The following is an 18881-nucleotide window of genomic DNA, read 5'->3' on the forward strand; positions in this document are numbered from 1 at the left end:
AAAAATAAAATTTGGGATGAACCGAATCGACCTGAACCTAAACTTTAGTGCTAATCAATTCTGGATCGGGTTTTATAATTGTGATTTATCCGATCCAAGTCTGATGCCCCGCGGGCCTGCTGATGATATGGTTGCCGGTCCCGCTTCTCCTTTTGGTTGATGATTTCCCGAAACTAAACCCGTGTCCTGAAATTAACAGCAAGCCAATTAATACTCGTTCAAGAAACTTTCTTCACCTGTGTGCATGAATATATATAATTTCCAGATCGAAAACCTGTATGCAGTTAGCTAGTGTGCTACGAGATGAATATATATAATTTCCAGATCGAAAACTTGTATGCAGTTAGCTAGTGTGCTATGAGATATCTGTTAGGTTGGTTGCCATTAATGTGCAACAAAAATATGTGTGAATTACCAAGCCCTCCATGACATGAGGTCTCCTTAGCAATATCCTCCATTTTATCTCCCAAGGAATTTGACATGCTTTCCATGCTCTCCTTCGCATAGGAGGCAGCCTGGTTCAATTTTATCTCCCAAGGAATTTGACATGCTCTCCTTCGCTTAGGAGGCAGCCTGGTTTATGTGATCGGAGATGGTTTCTCCTTGGTCCTCTGTACTCAACAAAGTGCGGAATGTTGATAGAAGCAGCACCAATGAAAGTACTAGAACAAATGCTGTCTTCGCCATTTTCTTTTCTTCTCTAACAACTGATAAATGTAAACTTTTGGAACAATTGTAGTTTCGTTTAGTTATTTATAGTGTTCTGGGGACATATCGTGGCCTTAATCATTACCATCAGAAAATATTTTTCCCAAGTGCGTCCATGTCTTACAAATTTAAGATATTTATGCTTCATTTTCTTTCGTTAGTGGGTTTTAATTTGTCCTGTAATTGTAGTTCATAAAAAGTTGAGATTAAATTTGACCTTCCTAAAACGAAAACAAAAACTGTCCTACCAGTGAATTGGATTGAAACAAGGCAGATGTTGCTTTACTTGGGTGCCTCCAGATCAAGGCAACTAGGCAAACAGGGATCGTACAAATTCAAAACTTTTTGGAGTTGAGTTAAATGATCTGCAGAAAAGCTGGATGTCTAATTTCATTGTTGCTACATTAAAGTAATATAGATAACGATCTCGTTTATAAATGGTAAGTCTTTTTATTATTTGATTCGTGCTGTAAGAGTATGCATAGCACACTATCAAATAATAGATGAGTTCAGCTGATGCATTTACGAAGGAAAAAAAGAGGTTATTTTCAGCACTCTTTTAATAAAACAAACATGATGTTAGTGCTTTGTAACTCTATTGTTGATTGGGAAGGAGCAAACATATATATATAGAACACACGATTTTTTTATATAATTAACAGTGGAAAACACCATTAGAATAGATACATCATACACACCAGCTTAAAAAGTGTGAATCGCACATGGCTTGTCATGTTGCGTTCATTATTACTACAGTAATTAACGATAGACAGAACTAAGCCAGCAGCTAGATTCACCTTTTCTTTTTTTTAATACTTGTCTTGCATGCATGTTGTTTCTACAGATCTGGACTCTGTGGTGCTTCACTTCATTGCAGCTTTAAGTTCCTCGTAAGCCTGTCCAAAAAAAAATAAAACGAGCAGCATTACTGATGTCTGATTATTTTTAATTCCCTATTTAGACTGCTTAATTTTAATTAATCAACCGCTGCAGGTTCTTAACAATCACATTACCCTTGAAATTATAATTTTTACAGTACACGGGGGTCTTGTTATATTTATTTTTTATAGCAGATAGCCGATTTTGGCCACATTGGCAACTGCATGAAATTTTTGGTTCTAGCTGGACACAACAACCCGTGTCATGAGCAGGGTCTGGGGATTAACGAGTTGAGTCACGGAGGAAAGTGAGATTTGATTAAAAAAACTTGTGTTTTCTTGTGTAACAAAATAATAATTTATTATCAGAATTAGAAGCACCAGCTAATTTTTTATAATAATTTATGCCCAGTTCCAAATCATAGGACCCTGTGCGTGTGATCTAAAACAAGAAGGATTAGATTTCATGCGGCCCTTTTTTCCCCTTAGGAAGTTGAATAGATGATGGATAGCCATAGCTAGCCTATATACATATATATTAATATAAAAGGACTATATATCGGGGGTACAAGGGTCGGTGTTGTGTTTTCCCTAACGCTACTGGAAAAGAGGAAGGCAAGTACATAATGAAAATATAATACATGATGCTTGGCCAGCATACGTACCCTCAAAATCAGCAGTTAATGAAAGTTGGGACGTTTGTTGCTACATTATACACAATCCAAGGAAGTTTTGCCGGGGTGATTTGAAATCAGAAAAAAAAAAAAAAAAGATGTCTTCTTTTCTCTATATACAGTGGGCAGCTGGCCATAATCGTGCAAGGTAAAGAGAAAAGGTGGACAATAGAGACTATTTTATCTTGAGAGCGGAGAGTCCATAGCACGCATACATACAATAATAATATTGCAAATTTAGCGGCAATAATGGGCAGGGCAGGAATGTAATGCCTGAAGAGATTTTAAGATTTAGAGCTTAGTTTGTGCCTGCTCATGCCCTTTCAACTTCGACGGATAGTCAATGACAATGTGAATATTCATCTCTTGAACATGTGTAAGATGCATGATATTGTGGTACGTAGTCACCAAAAAGTGTTCACTAAGATGGGAATTAGACGAGAATAAAAGAGTATTGCATGCAAGGATATTGAAGATAAATTGAGAAGATTAATTTTCATGTAGTTTTTATCCAGTAAATAATGAGTATATATATATATATATGGTTGCCATAAACGTTCATTACCTCTGCTCTTCAACAAGTCCTCTACCACTGCTGCCAGTGGGCTTGTAATTTGGCAGAGGGACTTGCCCGGATTCTATGTACACGAGATCTTCCACGAGACGATCATAGTGCCTCTTAACTTCTTCAGCAGACTTGCTACCCACGGCCTTGGCCACATTTTGCCAGCGGTCTGGGGTGTCTTTGTCATAAACAGCCAGGGCCTTCTCAAATAGCTTATTTTGTTTTGCTGTCCAAGAGGAGCCGAAGCCATTTGAAGATGTGAAATAAGACATTTCCCCTTTGCGGAAAGGTGTAATGGTAAGTGAGTAGTGGAGGAGGTGGCTTTATCAACTGAAGGGGGGGGATAAGGTGGACGGTGGTTAGAAAGGAATGCGCGTTGAGTGTTAAGTCGAGAGTCTCCAAAAGTAAAAAAAAGACACTGAAAGGAAAGAAACTTTGAGAGAAAAAGAGAGTGAAGATCACCACTGCCTCAGTCAAAGGAGAAGACTGAAGTCCAGAGATGGTATGGACAAGAGATTTCCATGCTTGCTCCTTATAAGCAGGAGAAAATGGTGGGGTTGTGCAAGTTGGCGAATATATGTTTTCGATCCTCACGGGGGTGTAACAAGATGTGATTCTCCTACTTAAGCAAAGGTAAAGAGGAAGAAATGAAAGGAGAATCAGTGTCAAGTTTATCAAGTCTTTTTCTTTCTCTTTTATAATATCATCAGCAAGTGGATTTCGTCGAGAATTTTTACCAGCTGAGTGGGGATTAGATCCCAATCTTGAGTCTACTCATTAACATATTATAGATTCGCTTACAACATGAGCCTCCATTCCACCTTTTCTACAGACCTCCATCGAACACACAGTAAGCAGATGTTCTGCCCTACCTTTTTAGTGGTCGGATTTTCTTTCCTTGCTTGTTAATTTGAGCAACTTGTCACGATTATACCCTTTTTTAGTAATTGTTTATTGACTACTCTTTTCTTCTTCCGATTCTGATCTTGCAAATATTTCTTACAATATTGGAAATACCAAAAAGATAAAAAGAGAAGGCGAATAAAGCATTATTCATTTCCTAGTCTTACATAGCACTGCTAGCACAAAACATTTGTATAACTAAGTATCGTTTTACTTTTACATATCACAAGATTTTGCTTTTTAAAATATTTTCTATTTTTTAATAATATTAATGTATCAATATTAAAAATAAAAAAACATATTTAAAAAAACATGTATTTTGTATATTCAATTAATTGAAAACCACCCTTCACTATACTAACAAACAAGCACAAGCTAAACTTGACTAAACATAATTTAATATTTAATTATCTTAGAAAATAAAGTTAATTGTATGTGTGTGTATAGTTTTGGAATTCAAATAGAAAACCTCAAGATAGAATAAGTCTTCGGTTTATTATTTTACACTACCAAAATTTTATAAGTTATTGATGGAATATTATGTTGATAGTTAAGAATTTATTTTGTCGGCAAGATTTTTATTGGCAGGTTCATAGGTTAAAAAAACTTTCTTCGATGATTTTTATTTTATTTATAATTTTATTGGCAAAATAATTATTAAAATATTTCAAATAAAACAAGGACGCCACACAAAAAAAATATACTCTTTTTATTTTATTGGTATTTCTCTTGATAAATATAATGTATCATCAATAAAAATACATTAATAAATATAATATATCACTGATAAAAAAATACAATTTATAACTTCATTGGTTATTTTTTAAATATTATTAACATAATTAAATTGTCTTAAACAGTAATAAAATTGTCTATATAATTAAACAATAATAAATGATATTTTCCGTAATTATTTTTTAATTCAGTAACATGAAGGTAGGTATATTTTTTTAAAAAAAAATCTAATAAACCGAGCAGTGTAGTTATTATCGGGAAGTTTGTCTTAGAATCCGGTACGTCACTGATGTTGGAACTTGAAAAAGATATGTTATCACCTTCTGCTTCTGCCTTCTGAGCAACATTCCAAAGGTTTCTTGCCAGGTTGTTTGCTAAGGCGTGCGGTGATGGTATTTACTTGTGTCGATGAATCAGCAGAATCACTAGGTGTTGCACTTCGGGAAGATACAGTGTCAGAAAACTAGAGTTTAGTAGGGAGTGGTAAATATGTTTTTACTGTTCTTTGGCAGCCAGACGCTCTCCATACAGCAAGACAAGCGTGTTTGCCACGAGCTAGTGTCCTTAGTTGTGGTCCCGTGTTAATGGCTGTTAACCATAAGGTGGCCTTGTCCTAAGTTTCAAGGCCATTTTGTGGATCGAATAACGACACGAGCCACGATGGCCTGTTCTTGATACTCTACTTGGTATTGGGATGGTGTGTCAGCGTCAGGTTATCGATCCAGTGGACCTGTTGGACCTTTGTGTTGTTGGGTTCGGAAAACGACTTCGTTGCTCGAGTTAATGATTTGCTCCACGCATGGATTCTTTTGCATTTTGTTTAGCTAATCTATTACAAATCAGATCCTCAATGTATTCAAGAATCCTCAATAGGAGCTTGTTCTCAGCAAATGTGCCTAAGCTTTTTTCTCAGTTGGGCTTTTTTCTTACTGGAATTATCAAATTGAGGACTCTTGGATGCTGCACTAGTGTCCCGACTGATACATACTATAGGTTTGGGACATAAGCGAGAAGAAGATTATAAATCGGGGACTAATCTGGCTTTATCCCTTAAAATTTGAAGGTGATTTGTTTATCGATCAACAGCCCATTTCCAAGTTAAATTTAAATGGCTCGTCTGCTACGTTTGTAAACACAACACGAGCCCAAAATCAAAAGCATGAAAATGATTATTTTAATTTGAAAATACGGGTGCTGATGCAACAAGGTAAGTTCGAGAGGGAATATGCTAGGAGTTAGTGTAGGGTTAGACATGTATGGGAGCTAGCTCTCACTCAAATGCTGAGGAAGGGCCCGAATAAATAAATAGAGCCGGGTGGCCAGGTAAATGCGCAGGGAATCTCTATAAAATACACCACAATATCTTAGAATCCTTATCATGCTCTCGCAAGTCCACCTCAGTGAAAGCTACAACAATGGGTTCCTTCTCTTTTTCCCTGGTGGAGTCCATTTCCCTGTGTTTCGCAGCCCTTTTCCCATGATTGGAGCATTCATCTATTTACCTTACCCGCGATAAAACATTTGGGTCCCGTGGTCTCTTTAGTTTTATGTTTTATAATAATATAAATTATATTTTTAAAATTTATTGAATAGTTTAAATTTTTAAATTAAAATAGTTATTTAATATAATATTAATATCTTCATGAATAAATGATTATGAATTAAAATCTCATTATTTTTTTTATTTATTTAATAATAATTAAGTTTAAAATAATATAAAAACATGTAAGTTTTAAATTTAAAATAATTTTATTTAAAAAAATATATTATAAAATAATATAAATTATATCTAGATAAATTAAAATTTTTAATTAAACTGATTATTTTACATTCTAAGCTTGGAATTGCAAAAGGTTGGAATAGCACAGCCCCCCTCCTCCTCTCTGAGTTTACGGTCCACGCATGATCTGGTTGTAAAAGCAGGGGGGCCACCATCGAGGGAATCTTTGAAAAATGGGGAAATATTTTCTTGAGAGAGATTTTTTTATCATTGAATCTACTTCGATAAAGCAGTGAAAAGATGTCTTCCCGATGGAATGTTCGGAAAGATAAGAGGTAGGTGCTTGAGGTTCATGTAACGACCAATGGGATCAATCGAGGGCTCAATCTTGTGCTTGAGGATGATATATTATTCTCTTTTCTCAATTAGCACGCTGGACATGAATTAAAATCAAAAGCAAGCATTCAGCTGATGACCTTGCTCTGATTTTATTCCGAGATAACAGATATGCTGCTGCACTTTATCTGAAAGAGGGAAGCACAGAGCAAGTTAGCCTAGTGTTCAAAGGCAGGAGCATATTTTTACTGCTTGATTCATCCTGCTACAACATATGAAAGCAATGGAGTAGTTTCTCTCCCTCCTCTCTCTCACCAACCTCTCTGTTTGCCATCCCAGAAAAATAATGTTGAAATTTCTTTTTTGGAAACTCAAATCCCAACTACTTTCTATTTTTGGCGTTGCTTCATAATCACTGTAACTATAAAAAGAATAATATGTTATATACTGAGAATTTACCTAGCTTGGGTAGCTACAAATTTTAGGGATGTGATTGGTTAAATTCGAGTTTGGGCTCTTTTGAAAAAAAAAACATTTCTAATCTTGTCTCTTAGAATATTTCCTCACGACTTAAATTTTTAAATTAAAATAATTATTTAATATGATATTAAAATTTTAATTAATATGTTTTTGCAAATTTCAACTTTGATTTTTGCTTAGAAAAATCTATTATAAAATAATATAAATTATATTTTAATATTTAATATGTTTTTTACAGTAATTTCAATACCTCTAATGTGTACTAAACTCACATACTATTATTCCACGTATCAAATAAATATAAATAAAATAATTTGGTGTTTAAGGATTCAAATATATCAATTATTTCTTTTTTATCATGAATTGAAAGTAATCAAAATATTAAATATATAAAAAAAATTATTTCATACAATTTTTCTCGAGTGCAATTTCTTCCTATATCTCTAAAAAATTCCTGAGATAATTATCTTTATTAAAATCAAGTGCTTGTTTAACAACTGAAATATATGATAAATTTTTTGGCGACTGTAAATTTAACAAGGCTGGATTTATGAGTGGGCTAAGCTACAGTTTGTGGGCCCATTCACTGTTCTAGCTTGATCTTTATTTCCTGGACCTGTCCAGTTTAGATTGGGCTCCATTCAGGGCTTTTCCCTCAAACTGAAAAAATGAAAGGAATTAACAGGGTTTCCCTTCTTCGGCCCTGTCGTGTCTTTAAACTTTTTTAATAATTTTATATTGTTTTAATATCCTGAAATTAAAAATTAATTTTAAAAATAAAATATGTTATATTAATATATTTTTAAATAAAAAATATTTACAAAAACATCTATTATACTTCCAAGCAATCCCTTATGGGGTTAAAATTATGTTTTGTTTTAAAGTTTGAAAAGATTGTGTTTTTCATGTGGTTTAATTATCACTATGCTAGTTAAATATTTGTATTTTTTATAGTAAGTTTTTTTTAATGTATTTTTATGATTGAAAAAATATACCAAATCAAATGGCTTATGTATAATCATATAAACTAAGAGTTATGCATGCTAATAAATAAATAAATAATCATTAAATATATCTAAAAACAAAATTTTTAAAAAATAAGAAACAAATGTAAATTAAAGAATTTAATTTTAAAAAATAAAAAATTAAATTAAATTAATAAAATAAATAAAATATAAGGTTACACATATTAAAAATATCATCTAAAAATATATATTTTTTATTTTTAAAAACATAGTTTATTTATATAAAAAAATAAAAATAAAATCATAGATGAACTAGAAAAACCTCTATAAAAATTAAACATAAAATAAAAATATCAATATTATTTATAAGATGTTTTGAACTAAATAAAAAAAAGAAAGTATTGTTTTTTTTTAAAAAAAATTTAACTGATTACGTCACTTTATCTCCTTTTCAATTGCATTCTTTAAAGTTATATTTTCATAATAAACATGTCTGACTTAGATGGTTTGGATCCGAAAGTTGTGAGTATGGTAACCATGACACATTCAATGTATTGTCATGCTAGACCCAAACGCCATAAATTTGGCTACCATACCAGCAACAATTGATGCATTGCCTGTTTTACTCAATTTTCAATCATTATAGTGGGTGAAAAATCATGGCTTATATCTTTTGATCTGAAAACTTATTCATAGCCTTAAAAAATTGCTTCAAAACCAAATTTAGCTAGAAATCAAAAAATGAACCTGTGCTGAGATCTATTTTTTCATAAATTTAAGATACAAAATAATCTAATACGAACTCTTTGTATCAAATGGAATAATTTAATACAAAAATCTCTTATTTGTATGGCTTAAATAGGTGCCAACAATAAGTTTTTCTCTCTATCACCAAAATTCAGCAACCCCTCTCTTTCTTCTCTCTCAACTAGAAAGAAAAAAATAACAAAAATAAACATGTGTGTCAAAATAGAATTGAAATAATTTTGATGGACGACAATTGTATAATTTGTATGATTGTTTAAATTGGAATGCCAAAGTGAATGTTTTTGAAATTTATGGTACATCATCCATATTTGCTGTATTTTTCATTTCGATTCTCTATTTTTCAATCTCATTCTTTCATAAGAATTTAAAATTAATTACTTTTTATATAGGACTTAATTGTCCATAAACAAAGTTTCAGGATCAAACCGGAAAAAAACAAGTGATAAATACAAAATCAAAATCTAACGCATTTTGTTATATAAGTCATTGTTACGTGCGTTTCAGTTGCAGATATTAGAAGTTTATCTAGCCAATTTGACATCTCTGCTTTGGTTTCGTGGCAATTTTGCATCTGGGTTTTGAGTTTTGTACCTATATGCATACCGGAAGCATGAATTTGAAGCATTTAGTTAATAGGCAAGTAGTTGTCAACATGTCAAGATTTAATGGAAGAGTACGAAATCGTGGATATTTTTCTACCATCAGAGCTTCAATTCATCCCTCAAGCAGCAGCCGTGAATGCGTGCTTCTTTATAATGTTGGTAACTCGAAGTCCATATTGTTTTTTAAATAGATATATGCGCTCTAGTGGAGAAACAGAGTTAAGGAATCGAGTTTTAATCCGAAACCCAGTAGTAATGACTCTGAGGAAGAGGATGAACCCATGAATGAGTTCTTGACGCGGTTTGTGTGGACAATGTCGGGGTGATGGAAAAGGGTTGTCTTGAACATATGCTTAGTCCTGTGGTGGCTATTCAGTGGGGATTTGTGGAAAACGGAGCGGGAAGTGAGCAATGCCATGTTGAAGGATATGGAGAAGGAAAGGAAGGAGAAAATGACGGGTTTTTTGCAATACGAGGAGGTGCAGGAAATGCGTACGTTTTCTGGTGAGATTGGAATCCGAGGGGGCATGCTTGAGGGAGTTTAGGTTCAAATGGGCTTGCGATAAGATGGAAGAGAGTGGCTTTTACGAGAGATTGACCCGCGTCAAAGAAGAAGAGAAAGTCTGAGAAAAAGCTGCAGAAGAGGGCAGGAATTACATGACCATGGGTGAGGAGAAACCTAAGGTCGTGCTCTTCGTATGAGACATGGGAAGATGAAGCACAAGATTTATGGACTTGATCTTTCTGATCCTGAGAGGGCTGAAGTTGCTGATAGAATCCATGAGTCAGAAGAGCGTGATTGGCCCGTGGAACCCAAGCCAACATCTGGGAAATGCAAACTGGTTACCGGTTACCGAGAAAATTCTAGCACTAAAAGAGGATGACGACCCTTCACCACTGATAGTTTAATGGGTAGAGCTTCGACAGCTTAGCAGGATTGATTGGTTAACTTTGCTGGATAAGTTGAAAGAAGAGAGAACTGATTTATACCTTAAGGTACAGTGCTCATTAAATTTTTGCTGCTACCATTGTCAGTTTCACAACTAGTTCATTTACGACATTGTGTATGATTAACAAGATTAGTTGTCGATTTATCTATTCCATGTTTAACATGTTGGAGATTTCAAATGTCTAGAATAAATGGCATTGCATAAATTACTCAACACATTTTATTGACTGGTATTGCAGGTAGCTGAAATTTGTTGAACGAAAAATCTTTCCAGGCTAACATCTGTGACAACACCATGATTATCGATGCCAAGGCTAAAGAGAACCGCATAGAAGACGCTGAAAAAATTATTATGAAGATGAAAGAAAATGGTATTCTACCAGATATTTTGACCACCACTGTTTTGGTACAATGTACAGCAATGCAAGAAATTTTGACCGTGCCAGAGAAGCATTCGAAAGCTTGAGGAGCTATGGTTTCCAACCAGACACAAACATCTACAATTCAATGATCATGGCATATGTAAATGCTGGTCGACCTAAGCTGGGTGAATTATTGATGAGGGAGATGGAGGCAAGAGATATCAAGCCTACAAAGGATATCTACATGGCTTTTCTTCGGTCATTTTCGAAACATGGAGATGTTGGTGGAGCTGAGCGAACTGCCACGACAATGCAGTTCGCAGGATTCCAGCCGAGCTTGGAGTCTTGAGCATTGTTGAGGCATATGGGCATGCTGGTGATCCTGATCAGGCAAGGAATAGCAGACTATATGTTAAAGCTTGGCTTGCTACTTGCTACTTGCACTGTCCTTGTCGATTGGCTGGGGAGATTACAGCTGGTTGATGAGGTGGAGAAGCTATTGGATAGGATTTCTGTCCAGGATGAGGCTTCTTCTCTCAAGATTCAAGTTAGGCTTTGTGCTATGTATGCATGAGCTGGGGTCGAGAAGAAGGCTGTTCAAGCTCTGGGGGTTCTGGAAGCTAAGGAGGACTGGTGGCGCATGATTTCAGAGGGTTGTTGGTGGGCTTATTGCTGGTGGGTTTTTGCAGGAGGCTTGAAGGGTATATGGGTTGATGGAGGCCCAGAGCTTTGCTTCAGAGCATCTAAAGGTTGCTCTGGTGGCATCTCCAGCTTCGCAAGAGACCATCGTTATAGTTTGCGGTCTCGATTCTCGAGCTTTTGGCACGCTAGTCATAATCAAGAGGATATTTTGGCAGTCATATATGGAAGTCGAACACTACCTGACAAGCAGGATGGAGCGTCCTTTCAACCATATTCCATGAATTTTGCTTTTATTCATGTGCCCATGTTGGTGTTATTCAGGAAACCGAATCATGATAAAGTGGCCCTTTGTGATAATTAATTGAAAGAAGCAGGTTGCTTCATTTTGTATTAGCTAAACGTGTTGCTTTACATGAGCTATGATATTTCGCTGTCAGATGCTGGATTGCATTGCGCTCTTGCACACATTGTCCACACAAGACTGGAGGCATACCCATAGACATCTTCGTAACCAATGTTTTTCTTTGACTGATCTTACGAGTTGAGGTTATGCTCAGACAGCAATCCCACCATTCATGTCTGTCAGTTTCTGGATCCAAGTTTTTCTTTTCTTCTATGTGAGATTTAAAGAGATCTTGATGCGAGTAGATTCTGAAGACATGTTATCCATACAAGCAGGAAGCTTTCATACATTGATATTGTTAGATTCTATTAGAATTCTCCTTTAATGAACTCGTTCAGCCGCTTCAATTCTCTACCCTGCTGCTCCACCACAGCTCGAACCACATCTACCATGGAAACCATCCCAGCCATCTTTCCATCTATGACAGGAACATGCCGAATGTGATTGTCTGAAATCATAATTTTAATTTCCTTTCATCACGACATCATCAAATTCAATAAAAACTCTAATTTATATTACATGTAATCGAAAAACATGAATTCTTCGCATCATAAATACCTGTCATCAGCTTCATTGCTTGTAGAATGTTTGTGTCAGATGCCACAGTTATTAACTTGTTCTGCCAAGCATTGAAATTAAAACATCTATAGATAGGAGAATTGTGACTCTATGGCCCCCATACAAAAGTAGTTCAAGAAATAACCTCATCTGTCATAATTTCCCCAACTCTTGTGTATTTAGATGATCTCCCTTGTGCTATTATCTTCCTCAGATAGTCTGCTCAAGCATCCGTTCCACCACCATTAACAGAAATTAGATTAATGTCTACTTCATCATATTGTGTAGTTCAGTAAAAAAAAAATTTTAGTTTCCAATGTTATTTTGAAAATCTTGGCAGTCCAAACATTACCTATACCATCGAAGTCAATTTAAAGTTTTTTTTCTCCCGAAGAATTAGAATTAGAGATAACTAGTTTACAGACCCACGAGGAGGATAATTCTTTTTTGTAACATAACAAAAAAAATATTTAGGTTATATAACTATTTTATATTGTTACTATTTTATATTTATTAAACTTTTTATAGCAAGCTAATCTTGATATTTTTTAATATAATTAAATAATATAAAAGTTAAATTACCCAATCGACTTATTAAATTTAAAAACAACTAAACTAAGAAATAAAAAAAATTAAGAATAAAATTAATAAAAAATAATGAAATTAATAAGGAGAAAATCTCTCCACCTGAGTCTTTGTATAAATGAGGTTTAAAGTTACACCAGGTGGGAGTTGTATCCAGATGATTATTTAAAAAAAAAAAACCTTCACTGTTCATCAAGTAAAGTTCTGTAATGTTTACCAAGTCTTTTAAATGTCAAGTTTATTTCTCGTTGTTGTCTTTCATTACAGCAAGGATAGAGGATGAATGCCTGACTGACAGTGTAATTCGATCAATGTAAAGTAGGGTTATTCAGAAATCAGGTACCTCTCTCTGTGATAATTCCTGCGATAAGCTCTCGTTCTCCTAAGACTACCAGTGACCCAATATTATTCTGCGCCATCTGCAAAATTACATCTTAGATTCTTAGCAGTAATGTTTTTGCTCTATACAGAGAAACTTCATTCTTCAGGAGAACTGTTTCAGCCTTATTTCATTATAACCTACATTCTTCACAGCATCATAAACGGTGTCAGTGGTGCGGCACCAGAGCCAAGAGCCAACCTTTTCTTCTCCCTTTGTCACCAGTACATCTGCCACTGTTAAATTCTCTAGTCCTTTCTCTCCCACTGGAGGAGAGGAGGTCACACATCCAGAATGTGATAATATCTTTCTCCTCTCATTTATGTCTCTTACATGAGGATGCCTTAGAATTGCCACTCTGAGGGTATCCTGGCAAGATCTTACTCCCTGGACAAGTCCTTGCATTTCAACACTGTTTGCTGAAAAATGAAAGTTCAAAGTACTGTCCACTGCAAGAATGTAGCGGACAGGATTTGTGATTGCCTATATGAAGGTTTGAAATAAAATTTGTTAAACTAAACTAAAATGAGAATTATCTTACCTATGAGGAACGATTAGGCGATCTTGTAACTGTGAAGTTATGAGATGGATGCAACCCATAAATAGCATTTTTCAAGGAGAAGACAGAAGCATGTCTACCTTGCAAAGTTCTTTTCTTGAATGATAGGATGAAGGAAGAAAGAGTATTTGTCCGGTCTCTTTTCTTGTTTTGTAGGTTGCTTCTCTGGTAGGCATGGTACAACGGTAGTATTGGCTGCTAGCAAACCAAGAGGTTGCATGCATTGCTTAAACCTTTTTGCCATGCTGAATTACGTGTTACGACAAAATAGTCATAGTTGCAGTATTGGTATCTTTATCGTAGAGTCAAGGAATTTCTGTTTCTTTAACTCTAAATTAAAACTGAAATTGATCACCGGAAATCTTTAGTCTGAGATAACACGTGTATCATGTGGATGAGTTGTAGCTATGCCCTCCAAACAGAGATTTTGCCAAGCATATACTTGGAATGCCTTCAGGAGAAAAGTACCCTGGTTTCTCAGCGAAGGAGACAACACAATGACAACTTAAAAGCTTAATGTAGAACGAGAGAGAAATACAAAACTTGAAGATGACAAATTGAGATGCTAGACCTGAGAGAGAAGGAAGATCTGTCTAAAGAACCCCGAATTTCTCTCGTGTAAAGGCTAGCCTTTAGAGAGTGAAGGAGGCAAAAGGAGAGTGAATTTGAAGACGGAAACAGAAAGGTCTCTAAACCTTTCCAAGGTATCAAATAAAAACTTATTAATATTAATACCGCATTTTTCTACAAGAATTAAGCATCAACGCAGCCAACCTACATCTATATCCTTCGTTATACTTTTCATTTTCTTTAATCAAATCATCTATGGCAGACCGGAGGCCATTCCGCTTTCGGCTCCCTTGGTTATCAGCACCTGTTGCTCCCGCTCTACGTCCTACAGCTGAACCCCAACCTCCTCGTCCTAGAGTTGAAATTCAAGCACCAGCACGGCCAATCACCACCATCCCCATTCAACGGCCACCTTTCCGACCTGCTGGGATAACCCCAGCAACGACTCCTACTACTCAGACTACAGCACAGGAACAAACGGAACCTCAGCCAGTGCCACCACATCGTGCAGCCATTGAGTCCCAAGTCAATTCCCAACAAGTATCACAATCTCCAGAAACACGGGCTGCCTCTGTGCCACCATCACCATCTCGTGAAACTCCACAATCAAGAGCTGCATCTGTGCCCCCATCACCCTCTCGTGCGAAAACTCAATCCCCAGCCGCCTCTCAAACCCAGTCACCATCTCGAGCAACTCCACAATCAAGAGCTGCATCTGTGGCTCCTTCTCCTTCTCGCACCACTTCCCAGCCCCAATCAGCAGCAGCAGTGACGGTCCCCCAAACTCAATCCCCGTCTCGTTTGGCCACTCAAGTTCCAGGTAGAAAATCTCCACAGCTCTCTTCTCCATCTAAGACAGCTACCGAAGTGCAGCCAACAGTTTCTCAGTCCCCATCAAAGAAATTACAACTAGCAACACAAGAGATCTCTCAGCCTCCTCCCAAGTCTACTCAATCCGACACTCAACAGGAAGAAACAAAACCAACACCTGCAGCAGAGCCTGTACAAGCATCAGATGCTGTCACAGCAACACCAACACCAACTCCTGAGCCAGCACTTGAGACGCCTGCATCATTACAAAAATCAGATTCCAGGACCATAGGTGCTGATCATCCTATGCCTATTTCACAACCAGTGAAAAGAGTAAAGGAAGATATTTTTGAAAGAAAGAAGACAACGACCGCTAGCCCTAATGGGGAAACTATCAAAACAGCAAGAAGCCGGTATGCTTTCCGCGAATCTCATCAAAAAACATCCATGTCCAACGGAGAAAAAGTTCTCCTGCAAAAAGAAATCAGGGAAGATATTTCCAAGTTTGTTCATAAGCTGGGAATGGAGCACATTAAGCATCCCATGGGAGAAAAGCCTGTCAGCGTTGTTACTCTAGCAGGAGAAAACAGAGGAGCTACCATGTATGTGGGCTCTGAATCATCAAGAAAGGATGGATCAGTCCACATTCATCGTGGTTATAAGATCAATCCAGATGAGAGCAGCGAAGCTACTACTGATGGAGAAGGAAGCTCGAGGGGTAGAAGCTCCAAAGGTCTGCTGACAAAAGAAGGTCCGGCAAGGAAGGCATATATTAACAGTAACACACAAAGTGTCAACAACTCGATATTGTTTGAAACTTCAGTAAGCGAAAGAAGCCCTGGTGTACAGCTGAGTCTCTCTTATAAGGATGAAGAACCCAGCAAGAACAGCAGTAAACCAGTGCCTCTGGAGACTCGCAAGGCTGAATTCCAAGTCACCCCTGCTGAGAAGCTTAGTTATGAGCCGAGGGTAAGAAGACGATGCCTAAGAGGGCTTTTCTTGGAATCAAGCGACTCCGACCCTGATAATCCAGAAAAGCCTCGAAGACATGGCTGTCGCTATCGTTGTGGGCAGAAGACAAAAGATAAGGACATAGGGTTTCTCTGACCTGGTAAACGATGGCTTCGATACGATTATCTACCAACAAAAACATGCAATATGTACATGACAATGACGATATTTTACTAAAGTGATAATAAGGATGCAAGATCATCTAGAAAGTAATGTTTATGTATGATACTTTTGCATCATATGTTAATGAAATGTTTCGTTAACTGTAATTAGCAACTTAACATCAAGATTCAGTATACAAACTCTCCAATATACAAAGAAAAAAATTTAGAAGTTTGTAGAATATGTGAAATAAAATTCCATAAGTGAAGTTACAAACTTGAGGTGCTGCAGAACTACCTTTCTGCAGATAAACAAATGTTGCAACTTACATAGAGACCACGATGGCCGCTGCTGTTTACATAAAATTAATGCTGATGATAAAGTGCAAATCCTAGATGCTTCTTTTAAAGGGAATATATACAACAAAATTTTCAGGGAAGGATAATGTGAATATGACACAAAATGGCAAAAGAAAATGATCATTCACAAGCTGGTTTAGTGTCAAAGCTACTCAAGCAGATTGCAAAAGCTTGGAAGGCAGAGAGGGGGTATCGATAGTCCATGGTGAAGATATCTTTCCCAATCTTTCCAAACTGCAGAATGACTTTTTCTTGCTCTTCTACTGGAACATTTTGGCAAGGCTCCACAGCTGCCACCAGCTGGAAATTCTTCACAGAGGCCACTGTAACACGCCCTTTGAAATTTAGACACCAACACTGCAACTGCTCATGCCATCTAGGAGCTTTATTTTTCAAAATCAGTGGATCATTTTTGCTGCAAAGTGATTCAGATGACTCAGCAAGGCTATTCGAGCTGAAATCAATAGGTGGTTGCTTTAGCTTTGAAGCAGACAATGGAGAAGATTGCTCCTTGCTAGGATTATTGAATTCCGATGGAGTAGGAGCTATTCCCCCTTCTTGAATAGCAGAAATAGGGATCGAGTGAATGGTGCAATGCATTCTCCTTGGACCTCTGGTACGAAGGACATTAAGCTCATAAGAAACGGTGGCCACATTATAATTTCTAGCAGCAACCCCTGGAGACACTTGGATGGAACGAACTTTACGCTGCGGCTTACAATTGGATTTCATTGCAGGACATGGAGTCTGACTGTCGTAAATGGTGAATTTGGTTCCCAAGAAATTAGACCTGTTCAGAATTTCCCAATCAATTCCACAAAAGAAGAATGAGGTGGTGCAAAGACAAGAAAACCAAAAGGATAAGCCATACCTCAGTTTTCCAACATAGGTATTGCTGGTTTGACAGAAATCACTTCCAGCAAATGATATCCGAAAATCTGTGCTTGTAGCCTTCCTAATCTTCTTTGCTGCTAATAACACTTTATTCATATCACCAGACAAAGCTGTAATTCGATAAGTGACATCAAATTAGCAGTAAAAAAAACACATAGTTTAGCTTACTAAGATTAAAAACACACCATCACGGTAGAAAATTTCAAAACTTTTTTTTTCACGGCTGACTGTGTAGTGAATCAAATAACTCAAAAAATAGACCCATTGCAATACCAAGCTTTCCATTCAAAAATTCAAAAAAAAAACCATTAAATTAACACAAGAAAGCACAGAGTATTTTACCAGGACTGAGACCCAGATACAAAAGATAAGTAGAAGTGGCCCTTTCCCTCTTAATAAAGCATTGAATTGGAGCATCTCTCGGCCCCGGCTGATCGACAAACAAAAAAGAACCCCCAAAATAACATTAACACCTAACAGTTCACAGAAATACGAAACAAAAAAATTAAAAAGAGGGTTCTCTTTTTTGAAGTCACCTGCTTTAGTGAGATAGGAAAAGTAATGCAACCACACTGTTCTGGGGTCTTAACAACAGCTTTAGTAATCTCTCTCCAAGACGTACAAACTGAAGCGCAAGCAACAACATCTCTTCTTCCAGGCCATGAAGTTTCACTGCCTTCAACTCTCTGAATCACATCATGTAGCAATTCAGGCGGCAAATTAGCCCACGGACTCTGTTCTTCAATCAACTCGCTGAACAACTCAGACCCACCTCCTAATTCAGGCGCAATATAAGCTCTCCCTCTTCGATTTGTTCTGCTCCTCTGTAACTTTCCCATCGAAAATGTGGTAGAAATGTCATCTCTAATCTCCTTTAACTTTCCCTTAAATGACATCTTGATCACGCCCGAGATCTGATTAGCGATTTCGGTTTGGAATTAAAAGAAAGTGAGACAGGCAAATTCATGCATGTGGTTATAGACAGTTAGACAAAGTCATAGGAAATGACGAAATTCTGAGGAGTTGGAGATCGGGACGAGGAATCTAAGGGAAGTCTGCCTATGTCTTGGATAGAGCAAAAGCTGTCTTTATTTTCTTTTGTATACGTGGAGGAGTGACACGACGGAAGTTGTGAAGTTAGCCACCAGGACTTTGTATACGTGGAGGAGTGACACGACGGCAGTTGTGAAGTTAGCCACCAGGACCTGAGGCGGAGGAGCCTTTTTCTGAACAGACGGACTGGCACAGCCACACACTCACTCACTCTGCCTTTATTTTTCTCGGATCTCAGAATTCTAATCTTTCGGTCCTTTCTTTCCCTCTTATTATTGAATCGTTTTTTTATATAATCTTTTGTAGCTGCT

General features: G+C 36.7%; 4 protein-coding genes and 1 pseudogene across 6 annotated transcripts; 2 read left to right on the forward strand and 3 right to left on the reverse strand.

The window, feature by feature from the left end:
- Positions 1 to 1334: 1334 nt before the first annotated feature.
- Positions 1335 to 3338, reverse strand: LOC105128750 (protein RADIALIS-like 5). Its single transcript, XM_011030550.1, has 2 exons — positions 2826 to 3338; positions 1335 to 1604 (listed from the first exon to the last, which is right to left on the reverse strand). Exons 1-2 carry the CDS (start codon positions 3095 to 3097, stop codon positions 1577 to 1579), a joined length of 300 nt encoding a protein of 99 aa, XP_011028852.1. The 5' UTR covers positions 3098 to 3338; the 3' UTR covers positions 1335 to 1576.
- A 6004-nt stretch (positions 3339 to 9342) lies between these two features.
- LOC105128920 (protein NUCLEAR FUSION DEFECTIVE 5, mitochondrial-like) lies at positions 9343 to 11723 on the forward strand (annotated as a pseudogene).
- On the reverse strand, positions 11642 to 13971 carry LOC105128751 (CBS domain-containing protein CBSX3, mitochondrial-like). 3 transcript variants are annotated; one of them, XM_011030551.1, is made up of 6 exons: positions 13754 to 13971; positions 13357 to 13675; positions 13177 to 13252; positions 12394 to 12467; positions 12249 to 12309; positions 11642 to 12138 (listed from the first exon to the last, which is right to left on the reverse strand). In XM_011030551.1, the coding sequence occupies exons 1-6, from the start codon at positions 13819 to 13821 to the stop codon at positions 11999 to 12001; spliced, it is 738 nt and encodes a 245-aa protein (XP_011028853.1). In that variant the 5' UTR covers positions 13822 to 13971; the 3' UTR covers positions 11642 to 11998. The 3 variants fall into 3 exon arrangements, with proteins under 3 accessions (XP_011028853.1, XP_011028855.1, XP_011028854.1); XM_011030553.1 differs by having other exon boundaries at positions 13357 to 13631; positions 13754 to 13970; XM_011030552.1 differs by having other exon boundaries at positions 13357 to 13661; positions 13754 to 13969.
- Positions 13972 to 14317: 346 nt separating this feature from the next.
- LOC105128752 (oxidoreductases, acting on NADH or NADPH) lies at positions 14318 to 16427 on the forward strand. The gene has a single exon (XM_011030554.1). The coding sequence runs from the start codon at positions 14597 to 14599 to the stop codon at positions 16256 to 16258; it is 1662 nt and encodes a 553-aa protein (XP_011028856.1). The 5' UTR covers positions 14318 to 14596; the 3' UTR covers positions 16259 to 16427.
- A 78-nt stretch (positions 16428 to 16505) lies between these two features.
- Positions 16506 to 18856, reverse strand: LOC105128753 (tubby-like F-box protein 5). The gene is made up of 5 exons (XM_011030555.1): positions 18669 to 18856; positions 18054 to 18614; positions 17860 to 17947; positions 17495 to 17627; positions 16506 to 17413 (listed from the first exon to the last, which is right to left on the reverse strand). The coding sequence occupies exons 2-5, from the start codon at positions 18411 to 18413 to the stop codon at positions 16744 to 16746; spliced, it is 1251 nt and encodes a 416-aa protein (XP_011028857.1). The 5' UTR covers positions 18414 to 18614; positions 18669 to 18856; the 3' UTR covers positions 16506 to 16743.
- Between the last annotated feature and the right edge of the window lie 25 nt (positions 18857 to 18881).

Source organism: Populus euphratica, unplaced genomic scaffold (genome assembly GCF_000495115.2).
Source record: "Populus euphratica unplaced genomic scaffold, PopEup_1.0 scaffold11.1, whole genome shotgun sequence".
Taxonomy (NCBI): domain Eukaryota; kingdom Viridiplantae; phylum Streptophyta; class Magnoliopsida; order Malpighiales; family Salicaceae; genus Populus; species Populus euphratica.